This window comes from Anomaloglossus baeobatrachus, chromosome 2 (genome assembly GCF_048569485.1).
Source record: "Anomaloglossus baeobatrachus isolate aAnoBae1 chromosome 2, aAnoBae1.hap1, whole genome shotgun sequence".
NCBI classification, from domain to species: Eukaryota; Metazoa; Chordata; class Amphibia; order Anura; family Aromobatidae; genus Anomaloglossus; species Anomaloglossus baeobatrachus.
This window is the reverse complement of record NC_134354.1, coordinates 184,895,013-184,910,948: the sequence shown is the minus strand read 5'-3', so window position 1 is coordinate 184,910,948 and position 15,936 is coordinate 184,895,013. Positions and strand designations below refer to the sequence as shown.

The 15,936-nt window shown below is 40.7% G+C and overlaps 1 protein-coding gene across 1 annotated transcript in view; it reads right to left on the bottom strand.

The window, feature by feature from the left end:
• Window positions 1–15,936, bottom strand: part of LOC142291190 (amine oxidase [flavin-containing] A-like) — a 133,752-nt gene that overhangs the window by 58,713 nt on the left and 59,103 nt on the right. Inside the window, exons 5-7 of the mRNA XM_075335537.1 lie at window positions 13,210–13,301; window positions 9,557–9,698; window positions 5,491–5,640 (exon numbers count right to left, since the gene is read on the bottom strand). Coding sequence (XP_075191652.1) covers window positions 5,491–5,640; window positions 9,557–9,698; window positions 13,210–13,301 — 384 coding nt within the window. The remainder of the gene's footprint in view (window positions 1–5,490; window positions 5,641–9,556; window positions 9,699–13,209; window positions 13,302–15,936) is intronic.

Here is a 15,936-nt window from a genome sequence, read left to right as displayed (position 1 = left end):
GGAGGTCCAAGGTAACATGTGAAAAGGAGGGGTGATCTGCAGCCTGAGTGGCACTGCACTACAGATGTCACATCGCGCTCACCACTCCCAGCCGCATACACTCACCTCAGACCTGCACCCCCGGCAGCCTGTCCTGTCAGCCATCACAGTATGAGCAGCTGAGGCCCGAGGAGAGTACACACGGGGAGGTGGGGTTAGTGGAAGGGGAATGAGCGGAGTGGTAGGGGAGGTGACCGGCATAGTGGTGACCGGCAGAGTGAAGAAAAACCAGAATGTGTAGTAATACTCATAAAAACTATTTTATTAGTCATAAATTCTAAAAATAACCAATAACATTCAAATAGACAGACACACAATGTGCGTGTAGTGTGAATATACACACTTGGTAGAGAGGTATAAGGAGAAAATATAGAGGGGCTTGAGGTGAGTATGATAACAAAATAATTCAAATAGATACTTGAGGGTACTGTCTTTCCCTCCACTCAGTCCTACCTGATAATGGAGCTTTAAGCACCCTAGTTTTTCAATTTCTAGTAATTCAACGGTGGCTTACCCTCTCTGCTCCTACCTACCTCAAGATATTCCACCACCAAAAACCAAAGGTGCAAAGTGCAATAGATTCAGCACATAAAAACCAGACATACAACACGTTTATTTAGAGACCTGGATGGATAACATTATATATTTATATCCGTTGTTTGTAGTAATATTCCATACAATCAAGATCAGAAGTCATAAGCACGGGTCTTTTAATATATGTAAAGAGTTCTCAACATATAAAGATAGCCCGCTGGGTTAATAACCACTAGCAAACATCTCTCATTAGGTTATTATGCAAGCTAAGATTATCTAGACTCTGTGGAGAAAATTCAATATCAGCCCCTCTCTAAAAACATCAATTGACCAGAAAACCAGTCCAAAATGCACATATGAATAATACGCAAGTCTCTCTCTGTCAAAGATGGAATAGAACCAAAAGAGATATAGGTGACCCTGCAGAATTGGCATATAAATGGTTAATAATATTGCCACTGATGTGTAAAAAGTCATTCCATTAATTGTTGGTAGTCCTCCAGGGCTATACACATATATATCAATTCAAGTAACTCACTAACATTAATGGATAAGAAACCAAACAGATATAGGTGACCCTGCAGCATTGACCTATAAATGGTCAATAATATTGGTCTGGTAAAGTGATCCTTAACCCTACTCGTTTCCCCCTACTTAGTTCATCAGGGGATCAGGTCAGGCAGCTGGGAGCTGAATCGCTTCCCAATTGTCCAAAATGCCTATGGGAGCTCATATGTCCGGTCTCAATGTCCCATATGGTCCATTCACCTAGGTCCAGCGGGTAGATGCCACGTTTGCTCTCCATTAATGTTAGTGAGTGACTTGAACTGATATATATATGTGTATAGCCCTGGAGGACTACCAACAATTAATGGGATGTCATTTTACACATCAGTGGCAATATTATTAACCATTTATATGCCAATTTTGCTGGGTCACCTATATCTCTTTTGGTTCTATTCCATCTTTGACAGAGAGTGACTTGCATATTATTCATATGTGCATTTTGGATTGGTTTTCTGGTCAATTGATGTTTTGAGAGAGCGGCTGATATTGAATTATCTCCACGGGGTCAAGATAATCTTACTTGCATAATAACCTAATGAGAGATGTTTGCTAATGGTTATTAACCCAGCGGGCTATCTTTATATGTTGAGAACTATTTACATATATTAAAAGACCCGTGCTTATGACCTCTGATCTTGATTGTATGGAATATTACTACAAACAATGGATATAAATATATAATGTTATCCATCCAGGTCTCTAATTAAATGTGTTTTATGTCTGGTTTTTATGTGCTGAATCTATTGCACCTTGCACCTTTGGTTTTTGGTGGTGGAATATCTTGAGGTAGGTAGGAGCAGAGAGGGTAAACCACCATTGAATGGGGGCACCACAAAACTAGGGTGCTTAAAGCCCCATTGTCAAGTAGGACTGAGTGGAGGGAAAGACAGTACCCCCAAGTATCTATTTGAATTATTTTGTTATCATACTCACCTCAGGCTCCTCTATTTTCTCCTTATACCTCTCTACCAAGTGTGTATACTCACACTACACGCACATTGTGTGTCTGTCTGTTTGAATGTTATTGGTTATTTTTAGAATTTATGACTAATAAAATTGTTTTTATGGGTATTACTACACATTTTGGTTTTTCTTTATGAGGTACCCTTGATATGGTTGTGACCGGCAGAGTGCAGCAGCGGGTTGACCGCAGAGTGCGGCGGCGATGTGACCGGCAGAATGCGGCGGCCGGGTAACCAGAAGAGTGTGGAGAAGCCAGGATCAGTTACGGTGCAATCACCGCTGCCTGGCACCAGTACATCCATCCCGGTGGGTGACGGGGGAAAGTGGAGCAGACAGCATACGCTGTGAGCTCCACAAAGATGGCACTGATCTGCTCCCTTTGCTGTGATTAGGACAGCCCAGGGGGCGCGTCTATTTCACAGCAGATGCTGGCTCTGTATTAAGTATAGGGTCGCAGTCCGACTATCAGAGTAAATGCCCTGGGGGGCTTCAATAAAGGAGGTGAGTAACTGTCGTTACTCACAGCAAATCCATGAGGGCAGCCCCCAGTGCTTCAGTAAAAAAAATAATTAAATAAAAACTAAATAAACAGCGAATTTAATTTTGTATTAAAAATATTTTATTTCATAATCACTATTATTAATACAAAATAAAAAAACACGAGACCTTACGTTTAAGCAAGTATTCAGAGGAGACAATGCCAATGACAACCTGCACTTGTTGCACAATTAGGTCAATTTTATCAAGAGATTATGTTATACACTACACTGTGTGCAGAATTATTAGGCAAATGAGTATTTTGATCACATGATACTTTTTATACATGTTGTCCTACTCCAATCTCTATAGGCTTGAGAGCGAACTATCAATTAAGTAAATCAGGTGATGTGCATCTCTGTAATGAGGAGGGGTGTGGTGTAATGACATCAACACCCTATATAAGGTGTGCTTAATTATTAGGCAACTTCCTTTCCTTTGGCAAAATGGGTCAGAAGAGAGATTTGACGGGCTCTGAAAAGTAAAAAATTGTGAGATGTATTGTAGAGAGACGCAGCAGTCTTGAAATTGCATTTGAAGTGTGATCACCAAATAATCAAGCGTTTTATGGCAAATAGCCAACAGGGTAGTAAGAACCGTGTTGGGCAAAAAAGGCGCAAAATAACTGCCCATGAATTGAGGAAAATCAAGTGTGAGGCTGCCAAGATGCCATTTGCCACCAGTTTGGCCATATTTCAGAGCTGCAACGTTACTGGAGTATCAAAAAGCACAAGGTGCGCCATACTCAGGGACATGGCAAGGTAAGGAAAGCTGAAAAAAGACCACCTTTGAACAAGAAACATAAGATAAAACGTCAAGACTGGGACAAGAAATATCTTAATAATAATGAGGATTACACCTGGCTCAACTACCTATGTAATACAGGTGCTATGGAGAACAGGAAGTCCATATACAAAAATAACTCTGGCACACTGAGTGGATAGATGAAAGAAGGTGGATTGATGCTCAATATAATTATATTTTATTTCAATATTTTCATAGAAGATATTGACATTGTCCAACGTTTCAACCCTGTGGGTTTTTATCAAGGAATTTTTGTCTATTACTATAGGAAAAAATTCACGAGGAGCACCGAAAGGTAATGATTCTCAGATAAATCATGGGGTTTTCTGTGAATGCCTTTAGTTGAGTGTATAGTCGTTAATCGAACAGTAGTACGTATTGTATACAGGGACCAAGTGTGAGAACACCTTGTGTCAGATAATAGCTTGCAATACCGTATATGATATGTCACTTTGAAGGTACGTGATACCTGTGTTTAAACAATCAGAGATGAGGCTCAAATTACTTAAGGGACAGACTAGATGTGGGAAATACCATAGATAAGTGGCTCCCACTTTTGAGGAAGTGTGAGGCAAAGTATGGGAGTGTGGTGATAGGCCAAAGGCTCTCCCAGTTTTGAGGAAGTGTGAGGCAAAGTATGGGAGTGTGGTGATAGGCCAAAGGCTCTATGGTGGTGCAGGAGGTGACCTGGCTCCAGGTAGGGAGAGCCTTTGGCCTATCACCACACTTGGTGTCCACACACTTGGTCCCTGTATACAATACGTACTACTGTTCGATTAACGACTATACACTCAACTAAAGGCATTCACAGAAAACCCCATGATTTATCTGAGAATCATTACCTTTCGGTGCTCCTCGTGAATTTTTTCCTATAGTAATAGACAAAAAGTCCTTGATAAAAACCCACAGGGTTGAAACGTTGGACAATGTCAATATCTTCTATGAAAATATCGAAATAAAATATAATTTTTTTGAGCACCAATCCGCCTTCTTTCATCTATCCACTCAGTGTGCCGGAGTTATTTTTGTATAAAGAAATATCTTAAGACTGATTTTTCAAACGTTTTATGGACTGATGAAATGAGAGTGACTCTTGATGGGCCAGATGGATGGGCCAGAGGCTGGATCAGTAAAGGGCAGAGAGATCCACTCCAACTCAGACTCAAGTAAGGTGGAGGTGGGGTACTGGTATGGGCTGGTATCATCAAAGATGAACCTTTGGGACTTTTTTGAGTTGAACATGGAGTGAAGCTCAACTCCTAGATCTACTGTCAGATTCTGGAAGACAACTTCTTCAAGCAGTGGTACAGGAAGAAGTCGGTATCGTTCATGAAAAACATGATTTTCATGCAGGACAATGCTCTATCACATGCATCCAACTACTCCACAGCATGGCTGACCAGTAAAGGTCTAAAAGATGAAAAAATAATGACATAGCCCCCTTGTTTACCTGATCTGAACCCCATAGAGAACCTGTGGTCCCTCATAAAATGTGAGATCTACAGGGAGGGAAAACAGTGCACCTCTCGGAACAGTGTCTGCGAGGCTGTGGTGGCTGCTGCACGCAATGTTGATCGTAAACAGATCAAGCAACTGACACAATCTATGGATGGTAGGCTGTTGAGTGTCATCATAAAGAAAGGTCGCTACATTGGTCACTAATTTTTTGGGGTTTTGTTTTTGCATGTCAGAAATGTTTATTTCTAAATTTTTTGCAGTTATATTTGTTTACCCTGTGAAAATAAACAAGTGAGATGGGAATATATTTGTTTTTTATTAAGTTGCCTAATAATTCTGCACAGTAATAGTTACCTGCACAAACAGATATCCTCCTAAGATAGCCAAATCTAAGAAAAAAACCACTCCAACTTCCAAAAATATTAAGCTTTAATATTTATGAGTCTTTTGGGTTGATTGAGAACATAGTTGTTGATCAATAATAAAAAAAATCCTCTAAAATACAACTTGCCTTATAATTCTGCACACGGTGTAATATAAACCGGACTGTACAAAGCACTGAACTAGAAAAATAAATAATTTACTTACATGATAGACTTCATGGTTTAAGGTCTCCACAATGACAGTTTCACCAGTCTGATCAAGTCGGACCACTGGTCTCTGTAATTTAACTCGACCCTCCAGAAGCTCCATTAGCTTCTCACTAACCTGACCAGCACCTCCAACAAACTTCCTCTCCTAATAAAAAGACAACATAACAGAAACAGTGAAAGATAATAATTGGTTGCACTGTGCATTATTAGTGAATCCAGGCATACCAGTTGTAGAAATATCGGATTCTTGGTTGCAGAAATATCTTTAATCAAAGTTAAAGAAATGCACTTCACTTTCATTGACAGGTGCAACGGTGGCGGGACTTTGTGGGTCGGGTTATCACAGTAAAGTCCTCTTCCAGTGTCCCCTATCACATGTCCCTATTTCTTTATTTGAATATTGTGCTGCCAGTGCTGTTGGCGGTGTTGCATGCAAATTGACACTGTAAGGCCCTGTGCGTACTGGAAAACGGAATTTTCTTAAGAAAATTCCGCAGGGTCTGAAAGATTACCGCACCCGCGGTAAAAAACTGCGGCAAACAGCACCCGAAAACCGCATGCGGTTTGAAGCGGTTTTACCGCGGTATTGTTCGCGGTATTGCCGCGTGCGGGTTGGTACATGTGCTTTAATGCATTCAATGCAATAAAGCACATTGAAGAAAAGAAAAAAAAAAGTAATTTCCTTCTGAGATAGATAGCAGATAAATAGATAAATATACAGATAGAAGAATAGATAGAGGGATAGATAGAGGGATAGATAGAGTCCCTGTGAGCACACGCTGCATTTCTCCCGAGCGGTAATGTGTTGTTGACATTACCGGCCGTGGGATATGACCGGTAATTACCTCTGCTGTCTCGTTGCGAGGCTGCCTTCAGCGCTGTGTGTCAGTCGCGGCTGGATGCAAGCATCGCAGGACGTGGATTATGCCGGAGCTGTGTGTTTCAGGGGGGTTAATAAAGGGGTGAACCAGGGGCTTTTTTGTGTTTTATTTAAAATAAAGGATTTTTCGGTGTGTGTGTTTATTCACTTTACTTACGGGTTGATCATGTCAGCTGTCTCATAGACGCTGCCATGATCAAGCCTGGACTTAGTGGCGGCGATCCGCCGCTATTAACTCCTTATATTACCCTGATTGCCACCGCATCACGACAACAGGAAGAGCCGGGGACACTCCGGTACTGCCGCATAATGGATGCGACAGTCCCGGGGCAGCTGCAGCTAATATTCTCGGCTGCGGGAGGGGGGGAGGACATTAACCCTGGCCCTCGCCCTCCCCAGCCTGAGAATACCGGGCCGACGCTGTGTGCTTACTTCGGCTGGAAGGTAAAAATACGGCGGAGCCCACGTGTTTTTTTTTCTATATGTCCGTTTGCTTTCTATGTGTATTCTATATGTCTGTGTCTGTGTGTGAGTTCGATGTGTGTGTGTTCTATGTCTCTGTGTGAGTGTGATCTGTGTGTGAGTGTGAAATGTGTGTTCTATGTCTGTGTCTGTGTCTGTGATGTGTGTGTTTACTCTCTGCTCCGCTTCCTCTTCCTGTCATAAATACCGGAGGGAAGAACGCAGGAAAACGCAATGAACCGCACAGAATTTGCTGCCTGCGTTATTCCCTGTGGGATTTCATGATTACATGGCAGTCAATGGAGTGAAATGCCGCAGCGACGTGCGGAAAAGAAGTGACATGCAATTGTTTTTGCTACGGGAATCCCGCAGCAAAACATGCAGCTGTCAAAATCCGCCTAGTACGCACAGCATTTTTTTACCCCATAGGTTTTGCTGGTGAATCACTGCAGAGATGTTATGAACATTTTCTGCAGTGAAACATGCAGCAAAACAGTAGGAAATCCGCGGCAAAAACCGGCAAGTGCGCACAGGGCCTAATTCTGTCTTCATTAAAATGGCGCTGGAATCTACACAAGCGTGAACCGTGATCTCCAGCACCATTTTAGTGAAGACACTGCAATGAAGATTATGAGTGGCAGGGGCACGTGCGCAGGCGTAAAAAAAAAAATCAGCACACGCGCCAATGCCTCTAATGATGTTCACTACAGTGTCTTGAATAAAGTGGCGCCAGAGATTGTGGTTTGCGCATGGGCAGACTGATGCCATTTTAATGAAGACAGAATTACTGTGTCAATACACATGCGCCACCGTCAATAGCAATGGCTGTGCGATATCTAAATAAAGAAAAGGGAGCACGTTATAGAGGACACTGGAGGAGGACTTTAACATGAGGTTCCGACCCACAAAGGCCAGCCCCCATTGCACCTGTCAATCAAGTGCAGTGCATTTCTGCAACTTTGATTAAAGATATTTCTTCAACTAGCCTATGGCTTTCAGTCATAGAGGCGAGGCCGGCATGGTTTCAGTTACTGCTCTATCTATAGTGAGTGGCGGCTATAAACACACCTCGAAACAACCATCTCTGTACTAATACAGTGCTGACCCAGCTGTCAATCATTGCTGGAGGAGTGGTTACTGCCACCGCTCACTATACATTTAGTGGTGACTGAATCCATGCTGGTCGTGCCTCCACAACTGAAAGCCGGAGGCTCCAGGACAAACAATGTTCTGCCTCAAAAGTCTCATTCATTTTAGTGTAATAAAAGCTCTGTTTTATACATTATAAGTACATTTTATAGAAATTGAGGGAATGTATAGACTACATTTTTCTACTAAGTCAATATACAATATACTGTATACTGAAACTTCTTCTTTGTAAGCTCTTTTTATATCATCATCACAGTTTTTCATTTCTACATTCATTACATAATAGAAGCCATCTTGCCTCAACTACAGCTCTATAACCAGCAAGTAAAAGATATACAATGCCCTGCGAAAGTATTCGGCCCCTTTGAATTTTTCAACCTTTTCTCACATTTCAGGCTTCAAAAGATAAAAATGTTAATGTTATTGTGAAGAATCAACAAGTGGGACACAATTGTGAAGTTGAACGAAATTTATTGCTTATTTTAAACTTTTTTAAAAAATAAATAACTGAAATTGGGGCGTGCAATATTATTCGTCCCCTTTATGTTAATACTTTGTAGCGCCACTTTTTGCTGCGATTACAGCTGCAAGTCGCTTGGGGTATGTGTCTATCAGTTTTGCACATCGAGAGACTGAAATTCTTGTCCATTCTTCCTTTGCAAACAGCTGGAGTTGAGTGAGGTTGGATGGAGAGTGTTTGTGAACAGCAGTTTTCAGCTCTTTCCACAGATTCTCGATTGGATTTAGGTCTGGACTTTGACTTAGCCATTCTCAAGGCACTGTACTTTACAGCAACCACTTGCACATAAGAATTGTCAGCAGCATTGCCAACCTGATTTTATTTTTTCTGGACAGCTTATCAAAAAAATCAGAGACACAATTTATTACTGACATATTGGAAAACTATAATAATTAAGATTTATAATAATTATTAAGATTTGAAATGCTAGATGTCTACAGTTCAAAATACTGGTATAAAGAGATTAGTTGCATTCACTGGGAATAGTAAAATGATAATTATCATTTTAGTGTAATTATAATTCCAATTATTTGTACAAGTATCTCTAGTTTCAAAACAAAACGTGGATGCATCAAAAGGTAAAAAAGTGCCCTATTTGTACTGATTTTCCAGAGGTTTCTGGAGTGTTGGGAAATCTAATCCTGTCACAAAGTGACTCATTGGAGCTATGGGGAACTTTTAGTTCATGCCTTATGACTTTTATGTACTGTAGGTCCCTGTGAAGTTAGAGGCAGGAGGTTAGCTATAATAGTGATTCTGTGTTATCTGCCAAAGCTTTATAACTGGGGTGTTATTTTTGTTACTGAAATCCTACATGTAGTGATAATTCGATGATTCCTAAGAAGTGATTTCTGTTGGAAATGTCAGTACCCTCTGATCTTCAATGACCAGTGTAAAAATGGCAATATTCCAGAATATATTTATTTTTTTAAATTAACAAAATATTTAAAAACACAACATGCTAAAAATTCACATAAAACCTAAATTCAGCCTATACGGCATTAGATTATCTTTAAACATTATATATTTGCACAATAAAACATGAATTACCTGTCCTCCATTTTCCACTGAAAACATTCGCTGCGTTCCTCCACAAAGTTTTACGTACCAGAGGAACCACAGGACGGAAACATGCTGTGTTTCAGAAGTGACATTTACATTCACAAAAAGCTGTGCAAATCTTTTAGCTGTCCTGTGAAAATACATGGAGATTTGTGTAAAATATTCTGTACGTTTTAACTGCCTCATCCCTGGCCTCTGAATAATAGTAACTTTCAATTTGTGTCAATTTGAACAGCATATGAAGGATGACAAATAGAAGTTGATGATGACAAATACTTCTTGTGGGACTATGGAGGCTAAATGTTCCTGCACATGCACTTCTCATGAGCCAGATCAGACACTCCATACTTTGCACTGACGAGGGGAAAGTACCCCAAAACACCGTGTCTGCAAATTGGGATTCTGATCTGGCATAAAATCCTAAGTCATATGCAAAGGATTGTTAAAAATCCACTTCTGACTTCTAGGATCGCTACTTCCAATAGGTGGCGCTGCGCTAGAGTTTGTCTCCTTTCCTGGAGAGACAATTTGAATATTTCTCAGAGGGGCATGGCAGCTATAAGTCCCCTTACTGGCAGCCAGACTGGCTTGCAAAGTCTCCTTAAGGAGAATAGTGTTCACCCGTGGTCCCCCCACATAGCTTCTCATGAGCCAGATCAGACACCCCATACTTTGCACTGACGAGGGGCAAGTACCCCGAAACACCGTGTCTGCAAATTGGGATTCTGATCTGGCATAAAATCCAAAGTCATATGCAAAGGATTGTTAAAAATCCACTTCTGACTTTTAGGATCGCTACTTCCAATAGGTGGCGCTGCGCTAGAGTTTGTCTCCTTTCCTGGAGAGACAACCTGCACATATAGGAATTTAAGGAGAACTATCATTTTAATGATATTCAATCTCCCAGCTACTCAGAAGAGTGAGGGCACCCCATATTTTATTTTTGTCCCGCAAGTATGACAAAAAAGGGTATATATTTAAAACACGGAGTTGCGTGTGATTTCTTGCTCTGTATACCTAGATTTAAAGTGGGAGACTGTTCGTAGCCTGCAGATTTCATCCCCTACTTTCTATATTGCGTAGAGAAGTACTTCAGAATTCATCGCCTACTTTCTATAGTTCATAGAGTAGTACTTTTCCAAAGTTCGTAGAGGTAACAATATGAATCTTTGCCAATTTATTTTTAAACCAGAGAATTAGCCAAATTCATCAATCAGATCCATTGCCAAAGGCATTGCAGCCCTAAGCAGTCTTCATGGGAGACTACTTTAATTTCCTTAAATCCCTGCAGTCTGATGGATCCTGATAGCTAGTGGTTCCATGACAATGGCAAAGTAAAGGAGAGACAGAAGGTACCTGTCTGGTTCCTCTCCCCAAGGAAATCAACAAAGACATAAAACCATGAATCAGGACCCTGGCTTTTGGAGATTGATACAAGGCTGCAATCCATTTTCTGAACGCTTGTCCAAACCCAAATCGTCAAGATAGACTGAATCAAATGCCTTAGCGGGATCCAGAGATGCCAAGGCCTAATCTTGTCCTTTCCAACTTAACTGTGCAATACTTGTGCTCTTATTATACTATCGGATGTAGACCGACGTGGAATAAAAACACAATTTGCCCAAAGTGCAACTAGAGGTACCCTAAACTAAAGATTAATAAAACTTAACTTTTAATAATAACAAATTAACACAGATCAATCTAAAATCAGTAGCAGGTAGAGCAATCAAACATATACCAAATCACATATCCGGTTGCGGACGGGACACTATGAGTAAGTGAGCAACTGTCCTACAATAATTGTCAGAGTGATATTGCCCTTTCCTGCCTAATAAAAGCTAACTAATAGCCTCCAGAACATGTTTCACCATGTCTGGCTTCATAAGCTCACTATAGCCTTAGCCCCCTGATGAAGCCAGACATGCGAAACATGTTGGGGAGGCTATTAGTTAGCTTTTATTAGGCAGGATAGGGCAATATCACTCTGACAATTATTGTAGGACAGTTGTTCACTTACTCATGGTGTCCAGTCCGAGGCCGGATACGTGATTTAGTATATGCTTGATTGCTCTACCTGCTACTGATTTTAGATTGATCTGTGTTAATTTGTTAGGATTAAAAGTTGTTTTATTAATCTTTAGTTTAGGGTACCTCTAGTTGCCCTTTGGGCAAATTGTGTTTGCATTTGTGACCCTACGCTGATTATGGGTATAGATTGAGGTTTAGTTGGAGTAAATTTACACTAGCCTGGATGAATAATTTGGGGAGTTACTTTATCTAGTCTATTCACTAGAATTTTGGTTAATATTTTATAATCTAAATTTAATAGGGTCTATATGATGTACAATCTTCGGGAGGCTTATCCGGTTTCAGTATTACCACGAAATTGGCATCGTAGAGAGATTCAGGTAGCAAGTATTTTTACAGTGAGGAATTTTATACTTTAAGAAGATGAAGAGCCAGTTGGTATAAATATTTTAGATAGACTTCCTGAGGGAGTCCATCTAGACCCGGAGACTTCCTCTGTCCAAAACTTAATCTGTACATGTTAAGGCTATGTGCGCACGTGTGCGCTCTGCACCGCACCGAAAAGGTGCGCTTCAGAGCGCAGCTGAAAAGCTGCGTTCTGCAGCGCATGGTGCCGGCGAGAACGTGCGCTCTGCCTGCAGCTCCTGCCATAGACAGAGCAGGGGCTGCCGGCAAAGCGCACGGAAGAAGTGACATGTCACTTCTTAGAACGCAGCGATTTGGGCAGCAGCCGAAGCGCTGCGTTCTAATATGCCACGTGCGCACGGCCCCTGCACAATCTCCATAGATTGTGCAGGGGACGCAGGACACATGCAGTTACGCTGCGCTACAAAGCGCAGCGTAACTGCATGAATTACGCACACGTGCACACATACCTAAGACTCTAATGCCACTGTCAAGGCAAAAAAAAAAATCAAAATTATAAATTTGATAATAAATAGTAATGAGCAAGCACTACCATGCTCAGTACTCGTAAGTTGGTGCTCGGGTGGGCATGACTTGAGCACTCGAGTATAATGGAAGTTAATGGGGAACTCAACCATTTTTCCAGATCTTCCAGAAAAATGCTTGAGTTCCCCATTGACTTCCATTACACTCGGGTACTCTAGTTGCACCCAAACAAGCATCCAATTAATAGTTACAAGTACAAAGCACCCGAGCATAGTAGTGCTCTCTTATCACTAATAATAAAGTGTAAAATTAAAAAGTATCGCCTGTGGTAGAAAATCAGGATCAGGTTACACATGGGATTTATGTCTACATAAGTTTTGTGTCTCACTAAATATAAACATTATAGACCAATGAGATATGTTATAAATGTCTAATGGGTGGATTGTTTGAGTCTTGCAATCTACACTTATCAGACAGTCTGCTCCACACTCTGGATCGCCCTCTGAAGACTTCATGTTATTTCTAGTAATGTGAAGCATTGTGCAGTTTGCCTCCTTTGGTGTAAATACCAAGGCATATCAAAGTTTTCATAAAATATATTGTAACTTCTATTTAATCAAGTATACAGCCTCAGCTTCAATAAACACTGGATACAAATCCTAAATATTAGATATTTTTCAAATATAACTATTGTCTTAAAATATAAACACTTATATAATTACTTTGTCCAACAAAACTTGTCTATAAACTCCTTCATTGTCATTTTGTCCCACTCGTCCGCATGTGGTGCTTTCCAAGGGGCATCAACTGGGATCTGAATAGGAAAAGAAAAATCACACGAGGCTAAGAAACGTTCTATTACAAGGAGGGATCATCATTACATTTCTGGCTATTGTTAACAACTGATTACTAATTGCTTGTTTTGCATGCGAATGCCACTGAACTCTACAGTGCTCCTGTACAAATTAGTAGCACATTAAGAAGACGGCACCTCCTAGGCAGTTGCTTAGTCGTAACTAGAAGATTTTTTAAATAGAGGTGCAAAAAAGCTTTAAAGATTTATCAGATGTTATTCGCAAACTTTCAGTAACAAGTTATCATTTACTACAAAAAAAGAACTTGTCTTAAAATTGTAATCTAAATTTTAATTTAGAATGAACCTGTCAGGTCCCCTATGCCCCCAGAACCACGAGTAGTTCTGTACACATAACTATAATCCCTGCCTATCTGTCCCTTCATGTAGTAGCACACATAAACAGATCTATAGAAAAAGTATTTCTAAAGACCGTTTATGACATTTTAATCAGTCCCCCGACTAGTTGGCCCACTAAGCACGTTGGCCAACTACCTTGTTGGCATGATAACATGCATTACAACAGCCAGAATCATCGCCAATGCGATACAAAGCCGTGTGAGCACACGGCTTTGTACCCCTCAGCATTGAGCTTTTCTGACACCGCGTGTATGTATCCCGGCTTCAGAGAGGCTCAATGCACATGATCTGAAGTTGTCCACACTTATTACGGTCATGCGCACTACGCCTCTATGAAGCCAGGACGCATACACCCGGCTTCAGAATGCGCATGACTGGAAGTGCAGAGAAGGCAATGCTTGAAAATAACGGTGACCACACGAAATATTGACACTTTAGGCACAATTTGGCCATTTTCATTTACTCACGTACTCACTTTTGTTGCCAGCGGCTTTGACGTTAATGGTTTTGTGAGTTATTTAGAGGACACACCAAATTTACACACTGTTATACCAGCTGTATACTGACTACTTTGCATTGTATCAAAGTGTCATATCTTCAGTGTTGTCCCATTAAAAGATATAATAAAATATTTACAAAACGTGAGGGGTGTGCTCACTATTGTGATATTCTGTATGTTAAATAAATATCAGAAAATAGCACAATTTAGTCTGTAAAAAGGAAGCAGAGAAGTGTTTGCCATTTGGAATTGCTGATCATGCTATTAGAATAGGAGACTTCCTCTTTATAGTGTTGCAGTGACATCTAGTTACTTTGTATACAAGGCAGGCACTTTATTTACACTACTCACAAAGAGTTGTGAATATTTTGACTTTAGGTGATATTTATTAAAAACATAAAAAAGTTCACATTACTGTGATATTTTATCGTTGAAGTAGATAAAAAATTGTTTAAAAGAACTGAAGTCCTCAGTGCTATCAACCACTGAGGACTTCAGTTCTTTTAAACAATTTTTTATCTCTACTGGCTAACACGGTACAAAGATATATTTTACCTGTATCGTTAAAGTAGGGCATTTATGTTGAAACAGGCAATGGTGACGTCCTCATCTCAAATAATTTATTGAAACAAAAGACAATAAAAGTGGTGGGAATACCCCCAAAAATGTCAATGTCTCAATAACTTATCATATGGCCTTGAGCATCAATTACAGCTTGACAACGATGTCTCATGCTGTTCACAAGTTGAGTTATTGTCGGCTGAGGCATGGCATCACACACTTCTTGTGCGGTCTTCAGGCCATTGAGTTTCTGGGGTACAGAGCTATGAGCCTCTACATGGTGCCTCAGCTGATCCCATAGGTTTTCTATGCGACTCCGGTTTGGAGAAACTGCAGGCCACTTCATTTGAGGTACACCAGTCTCCACCAGTCATTCCCTAATGATGCGACCTTGATGATCTGGAGTCATCCGTAAAGATAAAATGAGGCCTGTGTTCTGCATACAGAGGCATAATGACTGGATTAATGATGTTATTCAAGTAATCGGGGGTTATCAATGTAGGGCGGTAGTAGGGGCTTGTCACAAATTGTATGGCAGTTTTGTATTGACTAGACACATCTGCCCACAAAAACACGACTACCACCACCAAAGGCTCACCTGGTGACAACAGTGGCTGAGGTACAGCACTCCCCTTGATGTGTCCAACATCATTTGTCGCCATCATTTCTACTTAGCATGAATTGACTTTCATCAGTGAACCGCAATGAGGCCTACTGGTCCCTCGCCCAACAAGACAATCACCCTTGCAGGTCGTTTAGCATGCAGACCACGCTGAAGTAAATGGATTTGAATTGTATGATGTGAAACTTTGAGGCCTCTCAGCTTCCTTAAATGTGCCTGGAGTTGTGTGGCATTCATCATTCCGAAGTACATTGTTCACAATGAAGCGGTCATTAATGTGGGATGTGGCCAAAGAACGTCCACTTCTATACCTTTGTGTGACTCTTCCAGTCTGTTTATATTTCTGTTGCAACCTGCTGATGACACTCTGTGACAATCTAAGCTCAGTCGCCATTTCCGTCTGAAAACATCCTGCTTGAAGCTACGCAATGGCAAAGTACTGTTGATTAATTGTTAGGTGTCATCTTGGTCTCATGATGTCAAAATGTGAACAGCATAATAAGAGGGACTGTTTAAGTGTCAATTCTAATTGAATACCGAAATTTATTGGGAGA